Source organism: Xyrauchen texanus, chromosome 43 (genome assembly GCF_025860055.1).
Source record: "Xyrauchen texanus isolate HMW12.3.18 chromosome 43, RBS_HiC_50CHRs, whole genome shotgun sequence".
NCBI lineage: Eukaryota > Metazoa > Chordata > Actinopteri > Cypriniformes > Catostomidae > Xyrauchen > Xyrauchen texanus.
Genome location: NC_068318.1, coordinates 3,803,967 through 3,818,953, shown reverse-complemented (window position 1 = coordinate 3,818,953; position 14,987 = coordinate 3,803,967). Strand labels below are relative to the sequence as shown.

The 14,987-nt window shown below is 37.4% G+C and overlaps 1 protein-coding gene across 1 annotated transcript in view; it reads right to left on the bottom strand.

Moving 5' to 3' along the window:
- Nucleotides 1-9,348, bottom strand: part of wrn (WRN RecQ like helicase) — an 82,233-nt gene extending 72,885 nt beyond the window's left edge. The window contains exons 1-5 of the mRNA XM_052115521.1: nt 9,139-9,348; nt 8,946-9,024; nt 7,756-7,874; nt 5,946-6,091; nt 2,125-2,273 (exon numbers count right to left, since the gene is read on the bottom strand). Of these exons, the coding sequence (XP_051971481.1) occupies nt 2,125-2,273; nt 5,946-6,091; nt 7,756-7,874; nt 8,946-9,002 (471 nt within the window). The 5' untranslated portion in view covers nt 9,003-9,024; nt 9,139-9,348. The remainder of the gene's footprint in view (nt 1-2,124; nt 2,274-5,945; nt 6,092-7,755; nt 7,875-8,945; nt 9,025-9,138) is intronic.
- Nucleotides 9,349-14,987: the final 5,639 nt, after the last annotated feature.

Sequence of the window (14,987 nt, the reverse complement as noted above, 5' to 3'; positions counted from 1 at the left end):
TGGCCTGCTATGTTGAGCAGAATTGGAAGACGCCCATCTAGAAATTTCACCATATCCTGTCCTTCTACGCCCTCAAGAATTCCACGGAAAAGGACGTTACTCTGCCGGCTACAGTTTTCCATGTCCTCCAATTTCTCCAGACATGCTCCAAATCCAACTTGGTCTCTAGCGGATTAGCAGATATTTCCCTCTCCGATCACTCCAGATAATCAATCGGTTTCTCAGCATACCCACATTTGTAACCATCTCAGTGAACTTTGCTTCCATGGTAGAGATCAATCGACGTATCACCGCAAGATCCTCCAAGTCAGCAATGACCTTCGTCAGCATTGCCGAAATCGCCGCATTTCCCCAACTAAATCAACTCCCTGGCTCACGTCTGTTCAGGGGCGCCAACTTGAGCACGCAAGTGTTTTTTAATGTCTCCAAAGCCCGAGGATTTTGAATACTTTTGACATGTTTTCCTCCTAGAACAGTTATGGAACAGAGTGCACAAAATCTCTCTCATATCATTAAAAGTGTTAAAACTAGCAAAGTGCGCAGAACTCGCAGTTCACACATCCGATCCTCGCATGGCGTCACGTGACTCTCATATTTACCATATTCTTTCCCTAGCCCAGCCCAGTAGCAGTGAGATCACAAGGAAAGAGCAGGTCAGTCAAGAGCAGAGAGCCAATCAGAACAGTGGGCGTTTACTGTCACTCTTAAATGAGAAGAAGCGCAAAAACAGGGCGTTTCTGACGGAGGGTCAGAATGAGGGTGGAAAATGATCATGTTTTACAAATATATGACTTTACTAATATTATATTACAAGTGAACCTCAAGGAACATATTATTCAAATAAAAAATGTCATGACCCCTTTAAGGAATAATTCAATTATTAACCCAAAAATTTAATCTCAGACATCATTACTCACCCTCACGTTCTTCCAAACTCACATGACTTACTTTCTTCCGTAGAACACAAAAGGAGAGATTAGGCAGAATATTAGCTTCAGTCACCATTCTCCATCATGGTATGGAACAAATTTATGAAAGTGAATAGTGACTGAGGGTAATATTCATACGGAATTGGAAACATCATGAGTGAGTGAATGCTAATGGAATTTTCCTTTTTAGTTAAATTAACAGTTTAGAAAACACCAGGGTTGCACGGAATATCGGTGCTACGGTAGTATTGCAATACTTAAGCTTCAAAATACTGCCGGTTCCACAGAATTGTATTAAACAGTAGTACCGTTCAAACATAAAACCTTCAGTTGAATCAGGCCTATAAATGTAGTCTTTTCAAGTGGCGTCCCCTTCACGCAGTGCCCTTTTAAGAGAACAAAATGCTCTTTAGAATTTGCCCCTTATATGGTATTGTTAGTTTTTTAATGTGTGTTTTACCTATGCTTCAAACACACTTCTGAATCCCAGCATGTTAATTTAGTGGTCATGTCTCCTATTGGATAATATGGATTTTATTTTTTTTTTAAATAGGAGAGTGAGAAGATTTAGAAAAAACTAAATTCACATAACATTTGGAATTATTTTGAATTTTGACTGATGAGACCAGGAAAACAGAGCGATCAAACCAGCGTGTGTGTAATCTGCATTAGCGCTGCTGTTTACTAGGTGAGAAGGGATGAAGCGGTTGTATGAAACAGTTCCTAAAAACAGTCTTTTCAATATAACAATATTTTTATTTTGCAAATAGTTTAATTTTGTTACCAACATTCAAATAATTACAGAAATAATGAAATAAAACCATTTGAACTGGCTGTTTTGATGCAGCAATTTTTTCTTTATTTTGTTTTACATCTAACAAACATTGTATTTGGTAACAAGATTGTCTATTTTAGCCTTCACCCAGTTCATCCATCAGATATTTTTCTCCACTTCCAGAGCAACAAGTGGAATAACTAGTTTCTAAGAACCACTATGACAAACTGTGTTAAGAATTAACACTATAGTGTGTTAGAGTGATGCTACTTGGTACTGTGATAATTTAGCTGGTAGAGTATCATACAATAAGAATACGGTATGGTGACAACCCTAGTAAACACTATTACTAAAAGAGTCACACACCAGTATCATATTACTATTGGTGATTAAACATCTATAAATATTAAGATAACTTACCGTTTCATTTGCCAGATCAGACAGCTCAACAATATTCTTAAGTTTGATGTCATAATCAGATAAAAGCTTCCACTTGTCTCCCTCGATCCCCACACCAACTTTCATGATGTTCTCATCTTCCAGAAACATCTTCAGGCCAGGAGGAAATCCTGAGACATGATGAGACACACAAGCAGATAATGATTTAAAACTGAATTCTTAGTGACAGACAGACTGCATGTGTTTGAGCTCACCTAACAGAGAGGAGACGTGGACCAGAAAGCCCACCTTACAAGAGAGATGTGGAACAGGTAGCCCACCTGACGGAGATATCTGGAACATATACAGTGCATATAAAAAGTGCACACACCCCTGTTAAAATGCCAGGTTCTTGTGATGTAAAAGAATGAGACAAAGATAAATCATGTCAGAACTTTTTCCACCTTTAATGTGACCTATAACGTGAACAATTCAATTGAAAAACAAACTGAAATCTTTGAGGGAGAAAAAAAAAATACAAAAGATAATCACAATAACCTGGTTGCATAAGTGTGCACACCCATAAACTAATACTTTGTTAAAGCACCTTTTGATTTTATTACAGCACTCTTTTTTTGGGTAGTAGTCTATTAGCATGGCACATCTTGACGTGGCAATATTTGCCCACTCTTCTTTGCAAAAGCGCTCCAAATCTGTCAGATTGCGAGGACATCTCCTGTGCACAGCCCTCTTCAGATCACCCCATAGATGTTCAATTGGATTCAGGTCTGGGCTCTGGCTGGGCCATTCCAAAACGTTAATCTTCTTCTGGTGAAGCCATGCTTTAGTGGATTTGGATGTGTGCTTTGGGTTGTTGTGCTGAAAGATGAACTTCCTCTTCATCTTCAGCTTTCTAATGGACGCCTGAAGGTTTTGTGCCAAAAGTGCCTGGTATTTGGAACTGTTCATAATTACCTCCACCCTGACTAAGGCCCAGGTTCCAGCTGAAGAAAAACAGCCCCAAAGCATGATGCTGCCACCACCATGCTTCACTGTGGGTATGGTGTTCTTTGGGTAATGTGCAGTGTTGCCAAACATACCTTTTGGAATTATGGCCAAAACGTTCAACCTTGGTTTCATCAGACCGTAACACATTTTCCCACATGCTTTTGGGAGACTTGATATTTGTTTTTGCAAACTTCAGCCGGGCTTGGATGTTTTTCTTTGTAAGAAAAGGCATCCGTCTTGCCACCCTACCCCATAGCCCATTCATATGACGAATACGGGAGATTGTTGTCACATGTAGCACACAGTCAGTACATGCCAGAAATTCCTGCAGTTCCTTTAATATTGCTGTAGGTCTCTTGGAAGCCTCCCTGACCAGTTTTCTTCTCGTCTTTTCATCAATTTTGGAGGGACGTCCAGTTCTTGGTAATGTCTCTGTTGTGCCATATTTTCTCCACTTGATGATGACAGTCTTCACTGTGTTCCATGGTATATCTAATGCTTTGCTTAATTCTTTTGTACCCTTCTTCTGACTGATATCTTTCAACAATGAGATCCCTCTGATGCTTTGGAAGCTCTCTGCGGACCATGGCTTTTGCTCTGAGATGCAACTAAGAAAATGTCAGGAAAATCCTACTAGAACAGCTGAACTTTATTTGTGATTAATCAGAGTCACTTTAAATGATGGCAGGTGAGTTTGAATGTGATTGGTTAATTCTGAACACAGCCACATCCCCAGTTATAAGTGGGTGTGCACACTTATGCAACCAGGTTATTGTAAGTTTTTTCATTTCATCAATTTTTCCCCCACGAAGATTTCAGTTTGTTTTTCAATTGAATTGTTCACATTATAGGTCACATTAAAAGTGGTAAAAGTTCTGACATGATTTATCTTTGTCTCATTCTTTTATATCACAAAAACCTGGACTTTTAACAGGGGTGTGTAGACTTTTTATATCCACTGTAGCCCACCTGACAGATGTGGAACAGATATCCCCACTGACAGAGAGATGTGAAACACAGCCCACCTTATAGAAAGATCAGGAACAGATATCCCACCTGAAAGATATGGAACAGATAGCCCACCTGATATAGAGATGTAGAACAGATAGCCCACCTGACAGAGATATGGAACAGATAGCCCACCTGACAAAGAGATGTGGAACAGATAGCCAATCTGACACAGATATAAGGAACAGGATAGCCCAACTGACAAAGATCCGGAACAGATATCGACCTGACAAAGAGATGTGGAACAGATATCCGACCTGACAAAGAGATGTGGAACAGAAACCCCACCTAACGTAAAGATGTGGAAAAGATATCCTACCTGACAAAGAAGTGGAACAGACAGCCCACCTGAGATAGAGATGTGTAACAGAGAGCACACCAGACAGAGGTGTGGAACATATTTCTCACCTGACAGAGATATGTGGAACAGATAGCCCACCTGACAGAGATCTGTGGAACAGATAGCCCACCCGACAGAGATGTGAAACAGATAGCCCACCTGACAGAGATATGTGGAACAGATATCCGACCTGCCAAAGAGATCTGGAACAGATATCCGACCTGACAAAGAGATCTGGAACAGATAGCCTACCTGACAAAGAGAGGTGTAACATATAGCCCACCTTACAAAAAGATGTGGAACAGATATCCCACCTGACAAAGAGATGTGGAAGAAATAGCCCAGCTGACATAGAGATGTGGGACAGACATCCCACCTGACATAGAGATGTGGAAAAGACATCCCATCTGACATAGAGATGTGGAACAGACATCCCACCTGACATAGAGATGTGGAACAGACATCCCACCTGACATAGAGATGTGGAACAGACATCCCACCTGACAGAGAGATGTGGAACAGACATCCCACCTGACATAGAGATGTGGAACAGACACCCCACGTGACATAGAGATGTGGAACAGACATCCCACCTGACATAGAGATGTGGAACAGACAGCTCACTTGACAGAGATGTGGAACAGATAGCTCATCAGACATAGAGATGTGTAACAGACAGCTCACTTGACAGAGATATGGAACATATTTCTCACTTGACAGAGATATGTGGAACAGATAGCACACCTGACATAGAGATGTGTAACGGACAGCCCACCTGACAGAGATATGTAGGACAAAAAGCCCACCAGACAAAGTTGTGGAACAGATAGCCCACCTGAAAGAGATGTGAAACAGATAGCCCACCTGACAAAGAGATGTGGAACAGATAGCCTACCTGACAAAGAGAGGTGTAACATATAGCCCACCTTACAAAAAGATGTGGAACAGATATCCCACCTGACAAAGAGATGTGGAAGAAATAGCCCAGCTGACATAGAGATGTGGGACAGACATCCCTCCTGACATAGAGATGTGGAAAAGACATCCCACCTGACATAGAGATGTGGAACAGACATCCCACCTGACATAGAGATGTGGAACAGACATCCCACCTGACAGAGAGATGTGGAACAGACACCCCACGTGACATAGAGATGTGGAACAGACATCCCACCTGACATAGAGATGTGGAACAGACAGCTCACTTGACAGAGATGTGGAACAGATAGCTCATCAGACATAGAGATGTGGAACAGACAGCTCACTTGACAGAGATATGGAACATATTTCTCACTTGACAGAGATATGTGGAACAGATAGCACACCTGACATAGAGATGTGTAACGGACAGCCCACCTGACAGAGATATGTAGGACAAAAAGCCCACCAGACAAAGTTGTGGAACAGATAGCCCACCTGAAAGAGATGTGAAACAGATAGCCCACCTGACAAAGAGATGTGGAACAGATATCCCACCCAACAGAGAGATGTGGAACAGGTAGCCTACCTGACATACAGGAGATGTGGAACAGATAGCATTTCTCCTCTGACGCACACAGCTGCACTACAGCTACTTTCTTTGTCTTTCCTTTTATAAAACTGGGCGGCCATTCCAGGTCAAACCCCACTGCGGAGCCTGACGCCAGACAACATCTGTATGTGACAGACAAGAGAGAGGGTTATCAGATACCTTCCCTCAGGGCCGTAACCAATATAGGCATTGAGGGGGACCCTAACAATCATATATGCCCCCCTCCCCCCCAATAAATGATATTCTAAAAGAGGTTACAGAGTTTGGCAACCACTGATCTAGGGTGTACAATATTAATAACATTTTAGTTATTAACAGATTTATTTCTCTATTGCAATACATACATTTCTCCGTTTTTGTCATATTTAGGCTATTAGGTGATTTCCTTTTTGGGCACTACAGAAATCTAATTTGTGGCAAAGAATATGTGAAGTGTGATCAATCCCTGTTATTTATATAAATACATTTATATATGTTGAATTTACTATTAAAAAATTTACATTTTAAATCCAAACGTTACTATTATTTAGAGCCTTTATTCCAAAATGGATGGGACATTCAGTATTTTAAGGACCTCAAAGGGGATCATAAACATCAATATTTAAGTCCTTTTTTAATATAAATTCTCCTACCTGCCTAGTGGGTGGCAATATACACAAAAAATACAAATCGGCAAAAAAAAAAATTTGCTTTTGTAGCTTTAAAATGTTGGTACCCATTAATTTGCATTGTGAGGACCTACAGAGCTGAGATATCCTTCTAAACATATTAGTTTGTGTTCAGAAGAATAAAGAAACTCAAACATATCTTGGATGGCATAATGAATAAATGATGAGAGAATTTTAATTTTGGGGTTAACTATTCCTTTAAGTGCTAAAGTGTACTTCAGTTACTGTGTATTTAGGTCAAACCCTCACAGGACTGTCTGTACAGATCCTTCAGCATTAGGCCAGATAGTCATGTCAAAGGAGATGGTGTAAAAGAGGATCTTATGAAACATGCCATAAACATGTCCAGGCAGGTCATAATTCACCGCAAAAGCAAAACAAATATTTTGCATGAAGAAAATGAAACCAGTTTCAATGACCTGCCTTTAATTTATGCTTTTTAAAATAAATAAAAAATGGTAATAAGAAACCATAAAGAATAATAGAATGCACTTAATCATCTTACAGTTCATACACAATAATTTAGTATTAAATATTACCCACCAACATCTACTCAGTTTTCAAACATAAAACAAGACTTGTAATACACATGGATAACTAATATTGACAGTATACAGTATTAATGCTATACAGCCTGAGGGGATCTGGCTCCCCCAGCTAAGCCTGGTTTCTCCCAAGATTGTGTTTCTCCATAAACTAACATCTTATGGAGTTTTGTGCTTCTTGCCACAGTCACCTTTGGCTCATTGGGGGCCTAAAGACAATCATTTTTAAGGCATGATTTTCAATCGAGTTATACATTTAAACTGCACAATGAGGACTTAAGACATTACAGCATCATTTTCTGTAAAACTGCTTTGAAAAAATATGTGTTGTAAAAAGCGCAACTTGACTTGATAGGATATACAAGCAAACTCAAAAGATGAGAAGAACTTTAAGAGGGAAGATTAAGAGAAGTCTTAAATTGTTAGGAAAATAATATTACAACGTAGCCTAAATAATCCCAATGGTCTTAAAACAGGCTTCATTTTCGTTATGCAAAAAAACAAAAAAAATGATATACAGTATATATAAAAAAAAAAAAAAAGAAAGATTTGAGATTTCCTCATATTTATCACCTCAAATCTTCAGACAGAAATGAGCAGTCATGTCTTTCCTGGCTGTATATGACTGTTCCACCAAACTCCAGATAAGGAAGATGATCTTCCTGTTCATTCTTCTTATAGGTTCCTGATGTCTGTGGAAACACAAAACAATATATTTTAAATAATAAGAAAATCTGAGTAATATTGATTTTAGAAAAACTACTTTTTTAATATGTTTTTACATTAGTCTTAAATCATACATAATAACTAAAGAGTGACAATGACAATGTTATCTCTCAGATATATGACCCTGCAACTGTTGAATGGGAAAACAGAACAAGCAATCATAAAAGGTATGGAGGACTGCCAAGAGCTTTTCATTCAGGTGCAAGATGTTCTAATTTTACAGTTTGTTTTCTGGCTTAGCAAAATAAGTAATTTTTTCAATTTGCACAATACTTCTCAATAAGGGCATCCTTAACATTTATATTTAGACAAAAGAATAACTACACATTTACTGGCCCAAAAGCCATGATTGACTGCTTGCTGTCTTTGACAAAGAACCATGAGTATGTCAGTTGTCAGGGGTAAAGCTAGTATGCAAATTTCACACCATCAGTATAGCACGATTCGGTCACGAGATACAAACCTGATCTATACATTGAAAGTATCACAAAAACTGTACAAGTTACATGCGGCGATGTTAAAACATCATAAAAGTTGCTTAACTTTCACCCTAACTGAATCTTCCTAAATGTCTGTCCTACACAACACATGGCAAAAAGATTGCATCTATGACATGATGTATCTTTAATAAGCTGGTATACGTAAACAAGTATTTCTTGACTGTTGGCCTGCAAACAGTGCTTTGGTTTGATTTGAATACGAGCATAATGCGGCAGGTGCCTCAGTAAAAAATGCAAATAAGTTGCTTATACTCCCTCAACCAATGGAAAACACACACATTAGTGAAAGCACAGGTACAAGAGGATAAGATACTGCACACAACATGACAACTGTGACGTCATGCGCTTGAAAGAATTAGAAAGGACTTTGATCAAACAGGTAGGTTTGACTGTGCGGTTTATATTTTCGGTGTATGATTTGTGTGGGTTTTTTTTATGTATGGCTTATGTGCGGTAAATGTTTCTGTAAGGTTTGTGTTCACTGTGAAAGGTTCATGTTTGTTATGAGTCTTTGTTGGTGTTGTTTAGTTTGCTCACGTGTTTTTCCTCATGGGGATGGTTGTTCATCCAGTCAGGTAGAGTTCTGTCACCCATTAGAGCTTAATTTAATCTCACTCTACAAATAAAGCAAACAGCCAAGTTAGTACGGCAACATAATAACAGTACGGTTCAAAATGGTAGTTGTTTCGGAGTGATAACATTAATAATGTTGATACTGTTTAATACTTACAATGACACAGTAATCACACCGTAATATCAGACTCCACATTTAACAGCGCTGCGTGAATGTATATTATTCCGCCGCCTGCATTTTATTCCACACTGTATATATTCCTCCGAACGCTTAATAACTCACGTTGTGTTTATTTGTGTTGGATATCCATTTGGATTTATACGAGAATCCTCGAGTTCCTGTAGCCAAACTCTCCCGCCGCTGTGTTTGTTTGCTCGTTTGTGATTATATGAAACAGCGCCACCTGTGCGACTGGAGTGAAATCAGTTTGATCACTGCGTCTTACGAACCTAGCGAGCTAAATGCCTTTGAATATGCGCATTAATGTCCAAAAAAGCTGTTAAACCCTTGTGCGTCAATTTAAAAGTTACTCAGAGGTCCTTAGATGACAAAAATATCCGTGTCAAAAAACTGCCATAATAATAGTATATATTAATATAATTTTCCACTTTCAATTAGTTAATTTATTTAATCATCAGCAGTCCTGATCATAACTACCAAATATTAATTCATTATCAGGATTGTAACTCTTTAAATGCCAGTATGTTTACATAATACCACTTTTTTACACACACACACACACACACACACACACACACACACACACACACATGTTGGTCTACCTACCATTATGAGGACTTTCCATAGACATAATGATTTTTATACTTTGCAAACTATAGATTCTATCCCCTAAAACACAACCCCTAAACCTAAACCGAATTTTTTTATTTTCACGTTTAATATGTTTTTTAAGCTATTTAAATTATGGGAACACTAGAAATGTCCTCATAAACAACATTTATAACATAATACCCTTGTAATTACCAGTTTGTAACCTAAAAAATTGTCCTCGTAAACCACATAAACATGCCCACACACACACACACACACACACACACATACACACACATTTGTCAATGCACACATCAAAAACACACACATCCATACCAACACACCCACACAAATTTAGCTGCATAATTTATTCAACTGGCATGCCAGGCTCTAATACAGCAAACAGAAAATAAGAAAAAAGCTTGTATTTCCTCCAAAGGCTAAACACGAGAAAAATTGCGCCATCTGGTGGAAAATATTAATTACAATTTTGAAGCCAGGGCTCCAGAATGAAAGCATAATATCATAGAATTCATGATTTTATGCTTTAATGGCACTGGGATCAAATATTGCTTTTTTGAATGGGTTTCAATGGGGACATTTTTATCCTTAAGGTCCTGAGTGTATCTATTTTGTGTACACAGTGTTTTATAGATGTATTATTGGAACTATGGTTGAAATTCCAAAATTCCCCCAAAAATACACACTTTTGTCAAAATGTATGCCGTTCGCATTAACACAGTTAATCCCGAAGGTCGCACAAGGGTTAAGTATGGAGCTCATTAAAATTTCAGACATTCACTGTCAGAGTGGTTTAATGCCAGTGGCACAGATCCATATAAAGAAGATGGTACATGTGAGCATCATGCAACTAATGATATATAGTGCATATTGCAGGCCCATGATTTAGCATGTAACCCTAATATTTCATAACAATTATAAGGATATCATAGCCATGTCTATTGGAGGACACATTTGGAAATGCATCCAGTGTGTCACATCACTGCATAAATCTGTTGTGTTCTTCAATTTTAAAGATTTGACTCAACCAATGTTGGGTAATAATGTGCAGTGCTGGGTAGTTTACTTCAGAATTGCAATCCAGTAATGATTACAATTACATGACTAAACAGTAACATCAATTCAAGGATTGCATTTATTAGGTAATAATCTATCAATGGGAGGGTGATTAATTTTTTTTTAGATGAATAAATTATTAACAATTTACTGCCTTTGCCTGATTCATTTGTAATCATGTAATCCAATAAAAGGTTGATTGATCGTACAGCTTGGCTACCATTATTATTCTTCCATCGAAAAGTCCTGCTAAGGCATTATTTAAGCCTTTTCAAAGTGTCCAAAAATCCCCTAGAATACATTACATTGACAGAATATTGAAATGTGCTACGAGTCTGTTTTGGAATGTTCGTGATGTCAAACTTCATATGTCAAAACTTACACACAAGCCCTTTAATCTGCTTTAAGATTCTCTCTTCTTTCTTTCTTTCTTTCTTTCTTTCTTTCTTTCTTTCTTTCTTTCTTTCTTTCTTCCTCACTGTTAAACCTGTACAAATATTCTAAATTCAAGCATTTAAAACTATTTAAACTTTCAGACAAGGTTTTATCAGACCAACAGTTGTCAACTATAGTTTGTATCTAGTTTAATCAGTACTTTTAAACCACAAATATTAAAATATTAATATTAAATTTTTCCCAACTACCTAAACCAAGTTATTTTTTGTAATGTAGGGCAACCATGCAGTTAAAGCAACGAATAGTGTAATAAATTTTTTTGTTCAACAGCCCCTTAATATAAAAAACAAAAAGCTTAATTATATATCTATTTTTTTTTTTCAAATAAATGTTAAGCACGTTGCTTGAATTCAATAAATACAATTTTTGAAATATCAGTAAAAAAAATTAACGTTATTGTTAATTTTACTTGATCAAAATCAGCAAAGATTTTACATAAAAATGAGTGCATCAAAATATGAAGGTAGCTATTTTGGAAATTATTTTACAAGGTCTTCTACTTCCAGAAGATAATGGGAACTTTCACCAGGTGGCATTATAAAATTACAGAGTGGCTAAAAAAATGTAATTAGAAACAGGAAGACAAAAGGGTAAAGGTTTTTTGTAGTGTGTGTTACATATACCTTGCCTTTGTTTACCTTTTTTTGTCCCTTTTTTCATTCCATAGTTTTCACTTTTGTCCCTTGTTTTGTTCCATAGTCTCCTTGTCAGCGTTGGTGTTCTCTGTCATTGTTTTCACCTGTCCCTCGTTAACTTGCCCTTTGCCTCTGTTTATTCCCTGGTCATCTTGTTGGAGTTCTGTCTGTTCATTGGTCCCTTGTTCCTGTGTTCATGTATTTATATCCTGGTTTTTGTTTCAGTCCTTGTCTTTCGTTGAATGTTGTTAGCCCGGTGTGTTATCCCTGCCCGTTTTCCCTGCCCGTTTTCCCTGCCCGTTTTCCCAGTGTTGTGTTTATTTCCCCATTGAGGGTTTTCCTTTGTGTTTGTTTGATTTTGTTAAATAAAGTAAGCTTGCGCATAGATCCAGTCTCCTCGTCTGCCTTCGCTGCCTTCTGTTCACAACAGTGTGTTACAGGTATCAAATTCAGAGAGAAAAAAACAAACCAAAAAAATCTTATATCTTCAAAAAGCAATGCTGCTGATTACGTAAAACATGATGTACTATGTCTTTTATTCTGTTTTTGTTTGAATACAAGTCAAAGAAATTCTTAATTATCGATTGCCAATGCCACTGTAGACTGCACTATTAGCATTCAGCCATGATTAGTTTATTCCACGTGTGAAAACATCCAACGGACCCTTTTAATAGACAGTGATGACACGTTTCTGCCTTACTTAGCAGTGTAAATCTAGCAACTTTTTTTATTTTTGCCATTTTTTATTATACAGTAACAACATATTTTATTACCCTGGGAAAAAAAAGATTTACCACAGATGCAATGAGGTTTCTAATACATCTCCTGAGAGTGTGACCGTAAATGGGCCATTTCACTCTTCTGACATTTGTAAACCAGGCCTCTTTATTTTTTTTCTCATTTGGAAAGTGGTGGAAATGCAATAGTGCCATTTTCCTTTTAATGCTGGAGCAAATGGGCAAGCAGAAATGTTATTTGTCATGGTCTCCCATTCACCACTATCAAAGTTTACCCTGCAATTGTTTACTTTCACATTCCAAAACCTGAAGTGTGAAAAGGGTCCATTACAGGGGATTATGATAGAGCAAATATTGGCTAATGATCATGATCTCAACATGCCGGCACTTATGATGTGCACCCACCACCATATGTACAATAAAAACTTTTTTTGAGCGTTCAACATTTTAAACATTTCACAAAAATGTTATTTATTTCTGTTTAAAAGTTTTGCAATTAGCACAAAAAAAATCATAGGAAGTAATGAAATGTCTTAAATGTAGTGAAGACGGAAACCCAGTAGAAGACGCTCAAGTACAAGTTTCACACTTTTTTCTCAGGTAACAGATTTAAAATGGCCATTCGTAACAAGATCAGCAGTCCACAGCTTTAACCATGTATGAACACATGCACTAAAATGACAGTGTGTGTATATATGTATATGAGTCATTCTATGAGACGGGTGCCATTTGTGTCTGCAACGTTTGATGAGATGCATAAGGCACAAAAAATGTCCCAAAGTGTGTTTCCAAAGCTTAAAAATACTTTTCTTAAAGAGTAACATAAAATTTGTAATAATTTTCAATGGTACATTGCCAATTGCACATGTCCGTGTTGACCAACATGACACTTGCATCTAAAATATCACCATATAAGTTTTATATATATTTTTCAAACTTTTATTTTTTTCATTATTTTATGTGTGTCCCTGTATTTATGAGATATATTTATTCAAAATAAACCTTATTTTTTTGTAAATATTTTATGATTTGTGTGTGTCCCTCAGTTTGACTTACCACCCCGTCACACTAACTTGTATTATCTATAAATAATGTACCGTTGCTTTAAATGACATCACAAAGTGGAAATGACATAATTTGAGCCTTATAGCCACCACGAACAAAAGCAGGCAAGTACTGACATTCTTTTACTTTGTTTATTTGTTGCTTTTTCATGTTAGGCAGGGTCCGTCAAGCTCAAACCAACCCCCCCCCGTCATGCAAAATAGATAAGGAAAACTGTTTTTTATAACATTTGTATATTATTAATGCAAAGAAAATTATATTTCAGATTGAATGCATTTATGCTATGTGAGGAACTTGACCACATGTGAGATCTGCAGCCATTTTGGGATGAAATTTACCACCCCATCACATGTTTTATTGTGACGTGATGGGGTGGTTCTGCTTTCCGTTTGAATGTGAGGATGTGTGAAATCAAGGATTCTAATATAGGCTAATCAATTTATTTTCTGTTAACTTATCCCTGTTTGGTTCACTCACTCACTCACTCACTCATCACTCACTATATCTTTCACTCACTCATCACTCACTATATCTTTCACTCATCACTCACTATATCTTTCACTCACTCATCACTTAATACCTTTCACTCACTCATCACTCACTATATCTTTCACTCACTCATCACTCACTATATCTTTCACTCATCACTCACTATATCTTTCACTCAATCATCACTTAATACCTTTCACTCACTCATCACTCACTATATCTTTCACTCACTCATCACTCACTATATCTTTCACTCACTCATCACTTAATACCTTTCACTCACTCACTATATCTTTCACTCACTCACTCACTCATCACTCACTATATCTTTCACTCACTCACTCTCACTATATCTTTCACTCACTCATCACTCACTATATCTTTCACTCACTCACTCACTCATCACTCACTATATCTTTCACTCACTCATCACTTAATACCTTTCACTCACTCACTCATCACTCACTATATCTTTCACTCATCACTCACTATATCTTTCACTCACTCATCACTCACTATATCTTTCACTCACTCATCACTTAATACCTTTCACTCACTCATCACTCACTATATCTTTCAGTCACTCACTCACTCTCTCACTATATCTTTCACTCACTCATCACTCACTATACCTTTCACTCATCACTCACTATAGCTTTCACTCATTCACTCATCACTTAATACCTTTCACTCACTCACTCACTCATCACTCACTATATCTTTCAGTCACTCACTCACTCTCTCACTATATCTTTCACTCACTCATCACTTAATA